Source organism: Sebastes fasciatus, chromosome 15 (assembly GCF_043250625.1).
Source record: "Sebastes fasciatus isolate fSebFas1 chromosome 15, fSebFas1.pri, whole genome shotgun sequence".
NCBI lineage: Eukaryota > Metazoa > Chordata > Actinopteri > Perciformes > Sebastidae > Sebastes > Sebastes fasciatus.
The window spans coordinates 27,880,020-27,897,484 of record NC_133809.1 but is presented as its reverse complement, the minus strand read 5'-3'; the positions used below and the strand labels follow the sequence as shown (position 1 = coordinate 27,897,484).

General features: G+C 40.9%; 1 protein-coding gene across 3 annotated transcripts; it reads right to left on the bottom strand.

Moving 5' to 3' along the window:
* Positions 1 to 812: 812 nt before the first annotated feature.
* LOC141783593 (potassium channel subfamily K member 5-like) lies at positions 813 to 16,918 on the bottom strand. Of its 3 annotated transcripts, XM_074660988.1 has the most exons (6): positions 16,764 to 16,785; positions 12,807 to 12,931; positions 3,574 to 3,685; positions 3,137 to 3,303; positions 2,853 to 3,021; positions 813 to 2,758 (listed from the first exon to the last, which is right to left on the bottom strand). In XM_074660988.1, exons 1-6 carry the CDS (start codon positions 16,768 to 16,770, stop codon positions 1,800 to 1,802), a joined length of 1,539 nt encoding a protein of 512 aa, XP_074517089.1. In that variant the 5' UTR covers positions 16,771 to 16,785; the 3' UTR covers positions 813 to 1,799. The 3 variants fall into 3 exon arrangements, with proteins under 3 accessions (XP_074517089.1, XP_074517090.1, XP_074517088.1); XM_074660989.1 differs by lacking the exon at positions 12,807 to 12,931 and having other exon boundaries at positions 16,764 to 16,918; XM_074660987.1 differs by lacking the exon at positions 16,764 to 16,785 and having other exon boundaries at positions 12,807 to 13,329.
* Positions 16,919 to 17,465: the final 547 nt, after the last annotated feature.

The following is a 17,465-nucleotide window of genomic DNA, read 5'->3' as shown; positions in this document are numbered from 1 at the left end:
ACTGTACATCCCCCTGCTTTGTAGTGGATTTAAGGCATTTAAGTCATCTGTAAGGCAAAGTTAGGAGTTAAGATGGTGTGTTCACAAAAAAAAAATACAAATATTGGACTATATTTACAGTATTTTATCCAACTGGCTTGAACAGGGAGTTCTAAATTCAAAGTAGCGTAGGGCGACACTGCCATCTTACTATTCACTGTAACACTGTTTCAAGTTTTTGTGTGCAAGTTTACGTGTGCAAAAGGCAGTGGGTTAGCAGGGCGACTAAGGGGCCCGTTCAAAAGGGAGAGACTGAAAAGCAATGGACATTATATTTTGGTCCCTCGAGTTTACGGTTTTTGTGTTCACATGAAACAAGGTGGAAATACTATACAGTAATTAAGAGCACCAATACTGCTGACTTTGCATCTCACGACTGGAACGTACGTCACGAGAGCATTGATCGGTTACAATTTAACCTGCGGTTAACCTCGTCAGAAGCGGCACTTCAGTCTTTCAGGCGAGCGCGAGCCCCCAAAGGCAAACACGAGCAGCAAGGCCATGGCATGTCCTGAGCAGAGCTGTGTTTGTGGCTACTGATGGGTTTTCAGCCAATATTTACATGGCAAATACAATGAAGTGAAAGGGTGCTAAAGAGACAAAAAGTCAGAATATTGCTGCTGTAGAAGTTTCGCTCCCGTCATGCACTGCCGTGGTAGATTGCCCCGCAGCAAAGCAACAATAGTGTGTTCACTAAAACCAATTTGAGGGTATCCTGAGAGGCGTCTTCTGTACATTTTGTCACAATTTCCAAAGATTTTTTTTTCTTCTACAGTGGTCAAAAAAAGTTAGGAAAAAAAAAAAAAAGGCAAACAAATCTTAGTTTAGAGTATCACTCTGGCAAGATATCCAGACTTCCCATCTTCTCTTTTCATAAAATTAATGATTTTCCATTCCAAGTTTACTCTCAGTTGGTTCTAGACACCCAGACGTTGCTATGCGTCACTGATTACCTCTAGTGCAGTCACAATTCTATTGCTTACAGTCAAAATAAACAGAAATCTCAAGCAAAACAAGTTATCAAGGACTTCAAAAAAAGAAACAAGTGAAATACCAAAGAAAAAAAAAGAAGGAGAATTGGCCCTTAACCCCCTTCATTTCCTTTAAGGACAAACATTTGGCTCAGGTTTTTAAAAGACAGTCTGCACTGAAATGGACTTTGAACTGTTCTCATTCGGTGGAATTGTGCAATGGGAGACATATAAACCCATGTAGCCATTGAATAAAAGCTACTACGTCCTTCATTTTTAATAAATATTATAAAAACACCAATATGGTGAATATGCATAGCAGAAACTATGGGGAATCAAATACATTTCCACATATCATTTCTTAACAGCCAATGAGTAGAAAAAAAAGGCACTCATGGTAAATAGTTCTTGGTTTGGACATTGCAATAAATGTGTGGCATATAGTTTCTCAAACCATATAAAAAAAGGCATAAATAGAGCAGATGTTAAATACTCATGGGGTTACATGTCATGCTCTGTAGTCCATATTCATCAAGATGTTTGTTCAAGAGTTTATGAGAAGCTCAACTTGGTCAACATGATGTGGGTTTTTCATTTCTCAGCTATGGACAGAACATTCATTTCATAGAAATTTGATCTTGGCTTTTGCAGTCTTTCATTATCAGACCCCAAAAAGTGCAATGGGACTTCTGATATTCACATTAGAATACTTCAACGCCAACCGATTCAACAACAGGAAGGACCAGGAAGACGTGTTGACTTTACATAGTTCAAGATCTCTATGATAACTCACGATTCTGTGTTTTCTTCCTTTGCGTATTCCTCTACAAGTTTCTCGTAGGAGTGGCTGTGTTCTGAACCGTCACTAGTGAACACAGACCCTTCAGATTCAGAACTCTGCTCCTCCTTGGAGTTTGTTTCAATGTTTTCATCGCATGTAGTAATTGATAGTTTTGCTTTAGAATCGTCATCGTCATCCTCGTCGTCGTCGTCCTCCTCCTCCAAGTTATTGCTGAGAAAGTTCTCCTCATCTATAAAAGTAATGTTTGCATTCTGGAACGTCAGGGGATGGTACTCCTTAGAGTCCCAAGTCCTTCGACCACCCGCTCCACAATCTCCCACCCCTCCGTTCTCTAGCTCAACGTCCTTGTCAAGCTGGTTCTCGTACATTTGGCCCTGGTCGAGATCTAGGTCGCCCTCTACTTGGTCCTCCGGTAGCAGCAAACCGTTGTCGGAGCCCATGAGGTAGTTCTTGGACTTTGAAAAAGCAACAGTGACGCGGTCACTGAAGCTATAGCGTCTCTTTTGGCGTGGCGAACGGTCCAAACTAAGGATGGTGTGACCATTAACCATGGGAGCGTCATTGCAACTCTTTGAACGACCCATGTCTTTGGATTTATTGATGGCGTTGTTGGCACTACCGCCGTTGATTCTGCCATCTCTTTTTGTGCCAATCTGCTTAATCAAGTCATTGTAGCCTTCCTGCTTCTTTGACAGGAAGCTGAAGATGTTGACGTCGTTCGGAGAGGGCGGCAAACGAAGGGCTGCCTTGTGAGACTCTTTGTAGTGCCGGAGCTCATCGAGAGATAACTTGCGCAGCTTGCGGCGTTTCTTCAGGGCCTTGTGGGCCTCGATCACCATCCGCACTTTCCAGTTGAAGAACAAAGAAAGCCAGGCCAACCCCAGATAAATCCACACTTCCACGAAGTAACGGTACAGAGTTGGGTATTCTTTATTTGGTTCCACACCTGCAAGGACAAACAAAATAGTCATTTAAAATCCAATGTTCTGGCCTGGTTTAACTTGATTGGTTCAATCAAAAGAATATATTTCTCAGCTTACCTGCTACCAAGTCCCCAAAACCAATCGTGGTCAAGGTGACAAACGAGAAGTACAAGCCTTCAATATATGTCCAACCTTCTTGGGACATAAATACAAAAGGTGGAAGGACTAAATGGACCAGCACACCCCAGAGGAGAAATATAGCTGTGCAGGTAAATTGAGCCTTTCTCTGGAAAAGAAGAAGAAGAAGAAAAAACATTAATTCAGGTTGTCAGGTTTTGTGATACCACAGACAGATCCAGGTACTTTTCCCAGAAGTGGAATGAAAGCTCATATCAACATACCAGTGAAACTCCTTTCTTTGTTAGATACTGGCCCAGGTGCTTGGCTCTGCCACCGAAGAACTTTCCTAGCTCACTGATCCAGGTAAGACATAAAGGCACGCCAAACAGCCCGTAGAAGATGCAGAATACACGGCCTGCTGACGTTTTAGGTGCAATGTTCCCATATCCTTCAAAAATTGAAAGTAAAAACAATGTGATTAGAATGGGTCCACCATATACAACTATTTACCTTAGTATGGCTTTACAGGGGGATAACAACAAACATGCCACCAATACAGGTCGTCTTAATCCATCGTCCATCTCATCTATGTCCTGTATATTTGATTTATACACACTTTGGCAAAACATCCAACGGTTGACTGCAATTGAGTTTGTCCCAATGGAACAAAGTAAGACATTACTTAGTCTCATTTCCTCTAAAACATTCAAGTACTTACCGATAGTGGTGATAACAGTGGCGGCGAAGATAACAGCATTTGGCCAGTTCCAGTTGTTGAAGGTCTTGCTGCCAGTTATAGTGACCCCTTGGCCTGCAGCTTCAGACACTGCCTGAGGACAAAGAAGAAACACAACTGAGTAAAAGCTTGAATTGGAGAAGTCCAATCTGACTGAACTAGAAGGAAGGCAAGAATTTTGTTGTGCGTAAACTCCATTTCTTCCACCACATCCTTCCTGTGATATGTCGATGGTATCTCCAGTGGTGCTGATGAGGTGAAACAGCACTCTGGCACCCTGGAGAATCGCAGTCGCCCTGAGGGCTTTATAGTGCCGACAACTGCTTATATTGGTAGGGAAACAGGAAGGCCTAAACAGCCATTTCATAATCCCATGATGATGCATGGATTAAAATCTTACTCGGTGGTTCTTTAGTGGTTGCTCTTTCTAAAGTTTGTTTTTCCTTTTTCAAGATCCAAAGCTGCACTGAATATATACAAGACATTCTTGCGGTTGTATGCCTCCGCCAACCAGTCAAAGTTGCAGTTGGCATCCACGTCTGTCCAAAATGTCATCACTTCATTATTTTATCCTGTTAGACATTTGTGTGACATTGTCATAACTTAACATATGAATTCTTGAGTTATGGCCGGAACATGTTTTGTGAGGTCAGAGTGACCTTTTACCACCAAAATAATCAGTCCATCCTTGAGTCCAAGTTGGACATTTGTACCAAATTTGAAGAAATTCCCTCCAGGCATTCCCCTGAGGGGTGTGCAGGGGGTTGGCATCATTCACATGAGCCCTTAAGTGCTGGACGATGCTTGGTTCTTTAATAATAACAGGTCTGTGACAGTTCTGCTCTGTAATTACCAGCACAAGGGGAGGCCATTCTTTTGTCTGCTGAAACAACACAGTTCCTCCGTTGGGCTTTTAGGATGACAGCAGTGATGTGATGATGACCCAGTTTGTGTTCGAACCATGACTAGAAATTAAAAGACTGTCCTGCTTACGCACTTTCACATTTGACTGTCCTCCCGAGTCCACAGCATCTGTAATTACTGGTTGCATTTATAGGCATGTGTAACCTTGTTATTGGTCATGAATCTTATTTGGCTAAAGCCGATTATGGTGAAAGCTTTGATACCCCCACTACTGCATATCCCCGTTGACCTAATGAACTAGTTAACACTACAGTTGCGCAGATATAACAGTCTACCTGCAAAAAGAAAGTGTTGGGCTCCCTTTACCCGCCAACTGTGTATAATCGGCTACATCTAATATACAAAAGGAAAGAAATGTTTATCCTAATGGTAATCTGTGCAATGTATTTTTTAACATCAAAATGTTTCCTGTGACAATGTTTTTTGAACAAATGGTAAAAAACATGACTGAATCCAGAAGAGACAGCAGAGTGTCTCAAACCAAAAGCAGGTGACTTTGGTAATTTGATAAACACACGTGTTCACTCTTCAAATCTGTCCACAGACAAAGAATAAAGGGCATCACATGTGCCGTACGTTTCCAGCACTGTGGCTTGTACTAATGGAAAATTATGAGGTGAGTTTTACAACATGAAAGTAGATTTAAAGGTTTTATTTCAGTGCTTGTGCACATACATTTGGGTATCTGGAGTGCCTACCGACTCCCACAAACTGTGAAATCCAGTCACTAGATCAGAAAATATGTGATTCAACAAGCCGTTCACATTTGTCTCCTCTTCCTATGTCACATGCAGGCTCATTAGAATATACCGCCCACTGCTTGAGAACTACCTTTGCACAAAGATGCACCATATTTTTCTCGCAATCCAATCAGAGCAGACCGGGCTTTTTCGGGAGGGGGTCTTAAAGAGACAGGCGCTAAAACGGAGCGTTTCAGACAGAGGGTGAATACAGGTATATTCAGACAGACAGGATGAGAAAAATAAAGTGTTTTTTGAACATTAAAAGCATGTAAACATGTTCTAGTAGAAACCCAAAATACAAGTATGAACCTGAAAATCAGTGTGATATGTGCCCTTTAAAATTCAAATTTTTCATTCAAACTTTTGGTGAATCCCCCAAACACCTATTCATTCATTCATTCCTCTGTTGCAGCAAATATGAAATGTTAGAGATTGTAACAGTTTGAGGTTTGTTTGCTATGTGGAAAACATAGAAAAAGTGATAACTGTTGGGTTTGTGAGTCATGTCTGTGGTCCGTGTGCTCAGCTCTGCACCTGATACCGGCCTAATGAGGGTGATTTGCGCACGTTCACTGTCTGCCTGCCAGATAAAAAGTGCTGAAGTTTGAGACGCACAAAACGCTGATATCACAGGAATACAATGAGGGCAGAGTGCAAGCTGAATCATGGGAGTGAGCGGCGTGCCCTCAATGTATGTCACTCAAGCAGAGGACAAGGAACATAACCTTTAAAAAGGCAGACTTTAGAGGATGATATGTACACTGTACCTTGTCTCGTCTGGGATCTACCAAGGCTACAGGAAGAAGTACTACTAAATATGCTCTGAACAGGCTGTGTGATGCACAAGGTCCTTACAAAGGTTAAAAGGTCAGCTACTGGTCAACTCATGGTCAGTACAGGTCAAAATAACTGTGAGAACAAGCAAGCAGCGGGGGGAGAAAGATAAAAGACACTTTGTGTCATACTGAGCCCAAAGCAGCTCAGAAGGAGGTTGTTCAACTGGCTTCTCTACAAGCCAGGCCACACAACTGGATATCAGGCTACCAACACGGACACTCATGCCGGACAATTTATGGAAGATGGACTGGGTGAAGTGTTTAATAAAGAGCTAATTCGAATTGTGGAAGCCTACTTCTCTAAAACAGTGCTTCTTCTGGGAATGGAGAACAAAAAACAATCCAGCAATCTCTGTGAAGAAGTTTTGCAGGTATAAATCCAAATGGTGTTTTCACATTTTGCCAAGTGGATGTGCCAAGGATGTCTAAAAATGTCGATAACTAAAATAAAAAAGACAAAAATACTGCCTCAGCTCATTAATGATTAACACACTTTTTGATAATCCATTAATCGTTTCAGTCATTTTTCAAGATTAGAAAAGTGAGGAAAAAAATGCCAAAAATGCAGCTACGGATGCTTTCATAACACATAGTTTGCATTAAAACTTGCAAAGTTGCAGTAAACAGCACCAGAGAGACAGAATGCAGGGAGCAGTCTATTCAATTTCTGCCATATCTGAAGACTTTTTTTTCCTATTGGATGTTTACGATTACGAATACTTTGGGATATGGACACCCAAACAAATCTTCAGACATCCATAATAAAAGGATTACACAAAGTTGTGGAAATAGCTTGATATGAAATCCATTATGTTCATATTGAAAATCACAATGTGGTGCCATATGTGTACGCACGCTAAAGCAGTGATTCCCAAAGGCTGGCATTGCCTATTTCTCGCTTAAAATGTTTTCAGAAGAAGATTTTGGTGGATTGTTTAGACGGAATAACAGAAAGTTTATGAGCAGGTCGCCATGTTGTTTCCCGTTTGAAACGACGAGCAGAGAACCAGGGACCAATCGGGTGCATTCCACGACTGGGTACGTCGCCGCTTGAACGGCCAGCTGAGTGGAGCAGCGCATTGGATTTAACATGACCACTGACTATTTGTGTAACAATTTAGCCACAAATTCACAGACTGACCGTACACGGTCCAGACATATACTCGGTTTAGACAGAGTCATGTAGAAATAGGGGTTGGAAAAAAAATAAATCTATTCACCTATGTATCGTGATTTTTTTTACGATTTTAAAATTAAATTCTTAACACCGGAATTGATGCATTTGCTTCAATTGAGTCAATGCAGAGGTAGAAGGAAGTTACCTCTTTTATGTTGTAGTCAGAGTAACGTCATTCTGTATCCGTCACTCAAAACAAACCGACCGGCCGCAGTGAGCAGAAACCGGCAGATGCTGAAAATTAAACATTTTTACTGAATTAATTTAGATATTTTCCAAAGTAAAAGTGCCTAGAAGTGTATGATTCAACTTTGGCCCATGGTTTAGTGTTAAAAAAAATAAATAAAAATGTTAGAAAACAAAAATGTAATAAAATAAAGATGTAATATCAAATTGCAATACTTGTAGAAGCACAATACTTAAAAATCGCAATACATATCGAATCGGCACCCAAGTATCGTGACAGTATTGCATCGGGAGATAGGCGTTTCGTCCGACCCCGAAGGTAAAAAGTGGGTCCCCAGAAAAACATGTTTGGGAAACACTGCTCTAAAGGATTCCTTTACTAAAACTGAAAACATTGCCACACTGCAAGCATTTGCCAGCGCCACACTCTGATAAACAAAGTACAGTAAAAAAAAAACCACAATGACAAACTCCAACTGTTATCAGGACAGCTGGCGGCCCAGCACACGCTCCAGCTCTTAGGTACTTTTCCACTTCCAGCACAAGACAGCAACAGCTGCTGCTGCTGCTGCTGTCTTGTGGGCAGGATTGACCCACACGCAAACAATGAAGTCACTCAAGCTCTTGCATGTCATTACGTATTGATTTCTGATACCGAACCAATGGCTTGCAAACAATGCGTTCGACAAACAATGCTGAGATTTCACTGTGCACGCCACTCCACCACAGATTGTGAGATTCCAACGCACAACCATCTTCACAAATTAATATTAGCAGTTTCTCCTCATGCTGATTAAGACAAAGTACAGACATCTTACGTCTGTCTATTACAGCTTTTTTCTTCATTTGGTAAAGACATAACAGCTGGAAAATTCCCCAGACAGAGAAAGGATTCTTCCATCTGTTAAGCATATTAACAGATTGGTGAGTGGCTGCTGTAAACTAGGCTGTTAATACTGCATGAGATTGAAAAGCTTACTTCATTAACACAACACATGGTATTTTTATTTATTCTTCCATTTCTTTGTTGGGCTGATAAACATTGCAGGTTCATTGCTAAACTCTATTAACCCCCAGAAGGGTGCAGATTGGTCGTTGTTAGTGTGCTGACGTAAATGGTTGACAGACACACGAAGCCCTCTGGGTCTGAAGTTAATCAAATTAGGCTCACACAAGGCAATAAAGGCATTACCGTCCTGCCAATTAATAGCCTAAACTTAAAACTCATGACATGTAAATACATTGCTACCTTCCATGACTTAAGTGCAATTCTTGTTTTACTTTTCAAAAGGGGAAGAAAGACTTGTCTCTTTGAAGCCAGCCGCCCCTTCGACAGCACCCTAGGCACATGACAGAGTCAGCTATCCACGAAAACAGAGCGCTGCTTCATGGTGCTTTTTCACTCTGACGAGGGGGCCATGTTGCACTTTACGCATGTGACAGCAGTGTGTTGAAAGTTGTTGTTTTTTTAAAGTTTTTGAGCAGCGATTGCAAACTTTTTATTTGGCCGCATATTTGCGCCAGAACTAACATGCAAAAAGTGAAATGAAATAAAAAAAGAAAAGAAAAGGAACATTTAAAGTTTGCACCACAGTTTGACTCATTACAGTTAACTCTTGACCCTAATATTCTCACCAGCATACATATCCAATGATGTGTCAGGCTTAGGGGCAGTCCCGAATACCATATTTTGGAATTTAAAGCTTCGGTGAGAAATATTCGAAGGCATTCTAAGCTTCGGGACAGCACCGCTTCTGCACTACTCTACACACATGCACCTCTAGACACAACAATATCAGTCTGAGAATAACCAATAATAATTCATGTTGAATATGAATAATGCTGTGAGATTATTCCTTATTTCATGGGCTATTTGGGGATTTAAACATTATTATTGCAAAAACGAAGCATTCAAATACTGATTTGGAGGTTGATCACCATGGCAACGATCACAGCTTCGAATCATTCGGGTCAGCCCTAGTCATGCTATGTGCGAGTTCAACATTTCATGGTATAGAGGACTTAAGATGAATTAATTTTAATATAATTTGATGTTTTTTTAGATGCAAAACATTCACCAGTTGTCAAATGTGAGGATTTGCTCATCTTCTTTGTCATATATAACAGTAGTCAACTGAATATCTCTGGGTTCTAGACAGTTGGTTGGACAAACTAACTGGGGAGACCGCAGACGGCTTTAAGAAATTTGGGCATTTTTTCTTCATTTTTTTTACATTTCATAGACTAAACAAATATAGATGATTAGCAGCCCAAATTTGTAAGCATTAATCAGAGTCAGAAATACTTCATTGATTTCCTGGGGAGGTGTTAAGATACAGTTGCTCTTGCATAAACATAAATGTGAGAAAATAGAAATAAAGGAGTATGTAACATGTAAATTAGTACATAATGCTGCAATGTCTACATAATGCTACAATATATGTAAAGAAATACAAGTACTAAAATTAAAAATAAGAAATTGAGAATATAAAAAATACGAAATATGAACAAATATTTGCATTGAGACGTGCAATATATAGCATACAACCACAGTGCAAAAAAAAGTAAGCGCCAAAGATCAAAACTGAGGAAATTATGGGACATTTTGGCAGAATTACAGTAGCTCAACACTCAGAAGGAGCTATGAAAACATGCACTACTTTTATGGCACACATCTTAATGCAAATATTTACATATTTTTTTATATTCTCATTTTCTTATTTTTAGTACTTACATTTCTTACCATCTATTTAGTTTATATTGCAGCATTATGTACACATTGTACCATCATGTACATCATTTACATGTTACATTCTCCTTTATTTCTATTTTTCTCAAATTTCTTTTGTTTATACAAGAGCAACTGTAAATAATAATAAAGTATTTCTGATTCTGACAGAGATATACAGTATACACACATGCTCTCAAGTATGATTAGAGTTATGCGCTGTGCGGTCAACTTTATAATGCATTCTCCTCCTGCCTTCGTGCACAGTTCTTCTGCAGAGCACACTGCCTGCTTGCATTTCATGCAACGACCGAGTGTTCAATTCTTATATTCTTATTTAGCAGTAGAGGTAATGTGTGCAGCCATCCACCCCCCCCCCCCCCTCCCTCCCTGAACTTTTATTACAGCTCCTCCAGAGCCAACATTGATGGACCATAAAATCCAATCTGTAAACTGTGACCACTTCAAGGCTCCTATAGTTAATAGTAAACTCCTTGTTAATAAAACAGCAGAAGGCTAACGTTTACAAGAGTGTCGCCTTCTCTTGTTAAAGCCTGCTTCTATGTTTTAATTGTTAACAAGCTGAGCAAAGTTTCCACAATGGAAACCTTAGAGAACCTCTGCTCCCGACACAAATAAAGCCGTGCGATATATACTGTACGTAGGTTTATCTACTTTAATGAACTGACTCCAAAGGCTTTGCAGCAGGTGTCCAAAATTTGAGGGTGAAGGTCGTATACTCAGATTACAACAATAAAAGCGGTAACTTCCTTCTACCTCCAACTAGATTCAAATGAAGCAACTATATCTATTATGGCATTAACAAAATAGATATCAAAATCGTAAAAAAAAAACAAATCGAAATACATAGGTCAATTGATTTCCCCCCCCCCCACCCCTACATGATAGCACAACTGGGGGAAATGGTTAAGAAGTCAAACGTGATTTGATATTATCTTTCCAAGGTTCCTCGAGGAGGCGGGACATGTTTCAGTTGCAGATGAGTAGCCGCTACAGAGTTCAACCAAATCACAGCTGCTTTTAACAGCTGCAGGAAAATGTTCAAAATCTCTCAACCATTAATATTCCCAAACAGATTTGACCATTGTGGGGATTTGGCTGTTACAGAGATGCCATGAATGGGGGTAGGTTTATAGGCATATCCCTTTCAGTCCCCCCCTTAACACAGAAAGGGAGAAGCAGAAGGGGGGATGGTGGGGATCATAAATCTCCCTAATACTGATGTGGGCCCAAAAAAGGGGGAACAGGTTGAGACATGTTTCTGGTCTTACTTGCAAGTGCTAAAAAAGCAACCAATGCATGATATCCTTGTCTTGACAGAAAGGAACCAGCATCAGTGTTACTAGAGAAGAAAAAGGATCCCCCTGAGATACGAGCTATGTTGTTTACACTGCAAACACAAGTCTTCTTTTCTACACTCTTTTCTTCTTCTTCTTCTGAGAAAGAAGTTCCTCTGCCAGACACATTATAAAGATCATATCTTCTTGTCAAACATCAAACACACACAGAATCAAGGTCATAAAGCCTCAAGGAAGTGAACAAACAAACATGTCGCAGCGGCGAACACCTGTGAAATCACAGGCGTGTTGACTTTTGTTCATTCAGTGGTGCTCACGGTGAAACCACAGAGGTCAACGGCACCCGGCTTTTTGCTACTGGAAAAAGACATTTTAGCAAAAATAATTGCCAAGTGAACTCCATGTTCTGAGGTTACAGATTGGCCCCTCAACACACACCCTTTGGTATCATAATCAGTGCTCCTCCAGACAGACTGTCTGACTGTCAGGGTTTATAACAGCAAGTAGGTCATAAAATAATTATGCTCACAATAAAGACCCCACCAACGCTAACATTTACGAGGCTTTTCTGGGGAACTTTTTAGTGATAATTGTGACATGTTGTTGTTCTGATATTCTAGGCACCCTCAAGCTGGTAAAGTAAGAGTGGCCCAGCCAACATGGTTATGTGGGCCCCACATGGGTTATGCTGGGTGTACCTGGGTACACAAATGAGCAACTAAGTTGGTCCCTAATGGGCTCCCCATGTGGGCTACCTGTGTGGGTCCTAGTTGGGTCACTAATGGGAAATTAGTGCATGGGGCCAACATAGAAACTGTGGACAAACCCACTTACAACCCATATTTCAGCCCATAAGAGTCCCCATGTAGTACCCACATAGAACTTAAAGCTGGGACCAAGATGGGTCTTGGGTATGTTGCCCAGTTGGGGCCAACATAACACCCATTGTAATCCTGCATGGAATCCATGTGGGCAATTGACATTGGGTCATTATGGAACCCATGGACAATCCCATAAAACCTAGGGCCCATTTTTCAGCCTATTTACTACCCACATACAAATGTTGTCTGGGGGTGTGTTGACCCACTGAGAGGAGCCATGGATTGACAACATCTCATTCCTCAAGTGTTTGAAAAAGCTTTAACATGTCAGCTGAGGCTCACAAAGCCCTCATGTGTCACCATTTAAGTCAGAAAACTTGCAGCAATACCACAACACTGATTCACTTTGAACTGATCCTGCAGCAATTAATGTGTTTCACAAAAGGAAAAACAAATAAAAGTTCAGTTTAAGAACCCATACCTCTAATATTTTGTCCAAATCATCTTTGGTGAGACAGGGATAGCTCTCCAGTATTTTGTCCTTCTTGTCACTATACTTCTGTGCAGCGTCCTTCCAGTTGGGCTCCTCCAGGACTTGAAAAATTGCTGCCCCAATGGACAGGTAAAAAATAATGGCAGAGGTCAACAAGGGGCCTTTATCTACCATAACTTCTGTACAGGGACTCAACTAGGAGAGCGCGGGACGGGGGAGAAAGAGAGAGAGAGAGAGGAGGGGGGGTAGATAACAACAATACCAGGAGTTATGCGGGACTCATTCTCCGCGAGGCTGAAACGAACTGCTCCTTCTTTCCGCGCGAGGGGCTCTGAAAAATATGCATGCAACGTGCCGCTGCGTGCAGCATCTGGGCTCGAGCCGTAGCAGGATAAAAGTAGTCATAAAGCGGGTGCTGAGGCGCGCGTGGGACGGCAGCTGCTGCAGTAGTAGTATTCTCTCTCCACGTGCGCTGCCGGAGAAGTAGTGGCTGCTAAAGTAGTGAACTGTAGAGACTATAACAGGGGGAGTGGAGAGAGGACCGAGGAGATCCGCCCACAATACACAACAAGGTGGGGGGGGGGGGGGGTTGGGCAACAACACCAACTACTGCAGGCTGTTCTTCATTTGGTTACAGGTGTTCAACTGCTGAGACACTGTAGGACAATAAAACTAGGGCTGTCAATCAATTAAAATATTTAATAGTGGTTAATCGCAATTTTTTTTTTATCTGTTCAAAATGTACCTTAAAGGGAGATTTGTCAGGTATTTAATACTGTTATCAACATGGGAGCTGGCAAATATGCTTGCTTTAATAAAATGTTTGTATATATTTATTATTGGAAATCAATTAACAACACAAAACAATGACAGATATTGTCCAGAAACCCTCACAGGTACTGCATTTAGCATAAAAAATATGCTCAAATCATAACAAACTGCAGCCCAACAGGCAACAACAGCTGTCAGTGTGTAATGGTACATGTCCACAGCTTCTGTCCTTTCCATGCTTCCTATTCATTGTCTATGTAAGCAGCCGTGCAATGCATTCTGGTAGCGTGGCGGCGCAATTTGAGAAACGGAGCTGCATAAAGCTGAGGGCTAGTCTACTTTATGTAAATCACGGGCGTCCTGACGCGACTGAGAATCTTTTAAAATACACGTTGTTGATCTAAAATAAAGACAGATTTAGCAACTGCATGACTTATTTCTCGCCTCAAATGTTCTCAGAAATACATTTCGGTGAACTATTTTCCTGAAATAAGAGAAGAAAGTTTCCAAACGAGCCTCCATACTGTTTCCGGTTTGAAAGCTGGGAGCAGCAGCCCACAGAGGGAAAGCATTCGTCCAATCAGGAGCCTAGTGCCTTGTGTCTAGTGGCACCCCATCAAGCGTCCAATGCTGGGTAAAGCAAAACGCTTCCCCTCAAGATAAAAAACGCCCCTGTGGACACGTACCATCAGTGTGCTGACTTGACTATGACTTTCCCCTAAGTGCATGTGATTATCATAAAGTGGGCATGTCTGTAAAGGGGAGACTCGTGGGTACCCATAGAACCCATTTTAATTCATATATCTTGAGGTCAGAGGTCAAGGTACCCCATTGAAATTGGCCATGACAGTTTTTCCTCGCCAAAATTTACCGTACATTTGGAGCGTTATTAAGCCTCCTTCCCGACAAGCTAGTATGATATAGTTGGTACCAATGCATTCATTAGTTTTTCTAGTTTCATATAATACCAGCTACAACCTAAAAATTGCAAGTTGCGTTAAAGAAATTAGTGGCATTAAAACTAATTTGCGTTAACACGTTATCACGTTAAATTTGACAGCCCTATCTAAAACACAAAACTTCAGAAAGTGTCTCAACAAGCAATTTGTTTGTTAAACAATTTCAACCACTTTTTGTAATACTATAGCCTGCCAAAAATAATGTAATATAATTCAACAAAGTTGATGTACTTTTTTCCAATGTATTTTTAGGAATTTGCTACAAACAATAGTGCTTTGATAAAAAAACTGCAAAACTAATATTATGTTGTTTAGTCTGAAAATCATACTTATATGTCATTATCATACAGGGAATGAAATTAGAACCTGCCAATTGCAGGGTAAATGTTGGCTGTGGCAGGTAAAACAATTTTGGTCACCTGCCACCATGGTGGTTAAACCTGCAATAGGCAGAATGCTTTTGGCATCATTAGGCACAAATTCCATAAAAACCTTTCAGCATATTGTAATTCAAGTGTTCTGAGAGAAAACTAGACTTCTGCTCCTCCTCATGGCTCTGTTTTCAGAAGGGAGACTTTGGCCAATAGCAGGTCATTTCAGAGAGAGAGCGTTCCTATTGTAAATCGCTCGCAAACTGTAATGCCTATTTCTCTCCTCAAATGTTTTCAGAAACATCTTGTAGTGTACTGTTTAGCTGTGAAATGAGAACGTTTGCTCCGGCTGGTGGGCGGTGCTTGGTATTTCTTCAACTTGATCCCAACATGGCTGCCGGGTCACAAACTTTCTCATTTTACAGCTAAACAGTACACTACAAGATGATTCTGAAAACATGTGAGACGAGAAATAGGCATTACAGTAACAGAATATTGATTCATATTTGATCAGCGCTGCCTAGGATGACCGGAGTTCGCGAGTGATTGACAGCTGCTCAGAGATGTCATAAGGAGCACCGGAGGACACCTGAGGACACCGGAGGGGAGGACACCGGAGGACACCGGAGGACACCGGAGGACACCGGAGGACACCGGAGGACACCGGTGGGGAGGGCAATGGAGGACACAGAGGCACATGATTTTTTCAGACTACCTGTCTCATGCACTACTGTCAGGATAAAGTGACCGTTTTATAAAAATAACTTTTTAAAATCATATTTGCTCCAAATCTACCCACTGCTGCTTTAAGTTTTCCTTATATTGAGAAATAATATGTTCTAAAATCTTTTCCTAAATTAAAATAGTCCGGGATTAAGGTTACCTGATATATTCCATATAAGTGTTTTATACAGATTTCAGAAGTGGCAGACAAAAAAATTGATTGATTTTTCTCTTGATGTTATCAACTGGAAAGACTTGAAAATGGGCACTGGGTCGGCTTGTCCCTGCAGAACATGGATGTTACATATGAATTAATCTGCCTGCAGTCCCGTCATTGCAGCCCGGTCGCACAGCAGTTTGTGAAATAGTCACGAAATTGAATCTTTTGATTCGTCTACATACACACGAATTTAATTTTTTTTTTCGTAATGGTCAGCATGAAATCAATTTGCATGTAATCCACGTAATTGTGAGCCGGGAAGTATAGAGAGCGACCAACGACATGTAAGGAGGAGGATGAGGTGGATGGGTGGGTCAAAAAACACAGGACGTTCGCCCAGAAGACTGGTGTTCGTGTCCCGCGTCAAACCACAAGTCAAAGTTGATTTATAGGTCACGTAACTTCCGTAATCAAATTACAGCTCTTACGAAGTTTTTTTTAACCCAAACCGCAATCTTTTCCTAAAGCTATCTAAGTAGTTTTTGTCACATAACTTCCGTACTTAAGTTACGCCACTTCCGGTGTTATTCAAACCCAAACCGCAATCTTTTCCTAAACCTAACAAAGTAGTTTTGTTGCCTAAGCCTAACCAAGTTGATCTATTCCTAAACCCAAACTAAGTATTTTTATTTTGAAAAGGCTGGAGCGGAAATTGAAATGTGCATCACATGTTGCCAGACATTCGTAGTAAGGAAAAGCACAAAAAATACATTGTTAAAAGTCGTGCTGGGTGTCATGAAAAAAAAGGGAAATTTGTGTCTATGTATACGAATCAAATAGATTAAATTTCATGACTATTTCACAAATTGCCTTGAGACAAAATTGAACACAAAACTTCAAAGAATGCCACCATAGACAGTAAAAGAGTGTAAACATCACAGTGGTCTGTCAAGAAACTCACCACACATATTTGAACCAACCAGTTTGACATGTCGAGAAGCAGGCGAAGGCTTAATATATCTTGAGTTTGGTGAGATAAGTGTTCATCAATAATGCAGCAAACTTGCAAATGAAGACATGGAGTTGAAAGATGGTGATTAGTTAGTAGGTGGACGTGCAGCTAAAGGTGACCTGTGTAATGTCCACAGCTCAACTGCTCAGTTGTTTGCTCAAGTGGTGGGTCCTGTTTTCTCTGTTGAGGAGCGAAGCTCAAACACAGATATTGATTAGTGTTCAAGTAGAGCCACGGATCCCCAGACAGAGATTTATATGGTTTATTTCCGTTCTTGTCTATCAAAGTACAGAGTCGGACACTGCATGTCATTTACATTAGTTTGTATTAGAGGGTGAGAAAAGCAAAAATCACATTGATCTACACTTCCAAAATCATTGTTGTCACAAGACCTCAGTGTTCTTTTGGTCAAACAGAATTCATGGCATGCAAGACAACAAGACATTGCGTCATTCATGATCACTGGCGTACTACTTGCCCAAGGCCGGTTTTTCCAATGTCTGTGTGTGTGTGTGTGTGTGTGGTTTGTTTTATGCCCCAGCAAGTACAAGTTAAGTATAAACTCAGCAGCTCATTTTTAGACAACTGCACTCCCACATATTTCTGTCGTGCTTCACTTCCTCCTGTAAAAAGTGAAAATTATTTTAAGCT

What these genes read in the sequence shown, in the direction of transcription:
- LOC141783593 (XM_074660987.1), bottom strand. Translation starts at nt 12,992, where the DNA reads ATGGTAGATAAAGGCCCCTTGTTGACCTCTGCCATTATTTTTTACCTG. An exon ending in CACTGTTATCACCACTATCG is followed by an intron (nt 3,304 to 3,573) that starts GTAAGTACTTGA and finishes CAATTTTTGAAG; the next exon opens with GATATGGGAACATTGCACCT. An exon ending in CAAAGAAAGGAGTTTCACTG is followed by an intron (nt 3,022 to 3,136) that starts GTATGTTGATAT and finishes CTTCTTTTCCAG; the next exon opens with AGAAAGGCTCAATTTACCTG.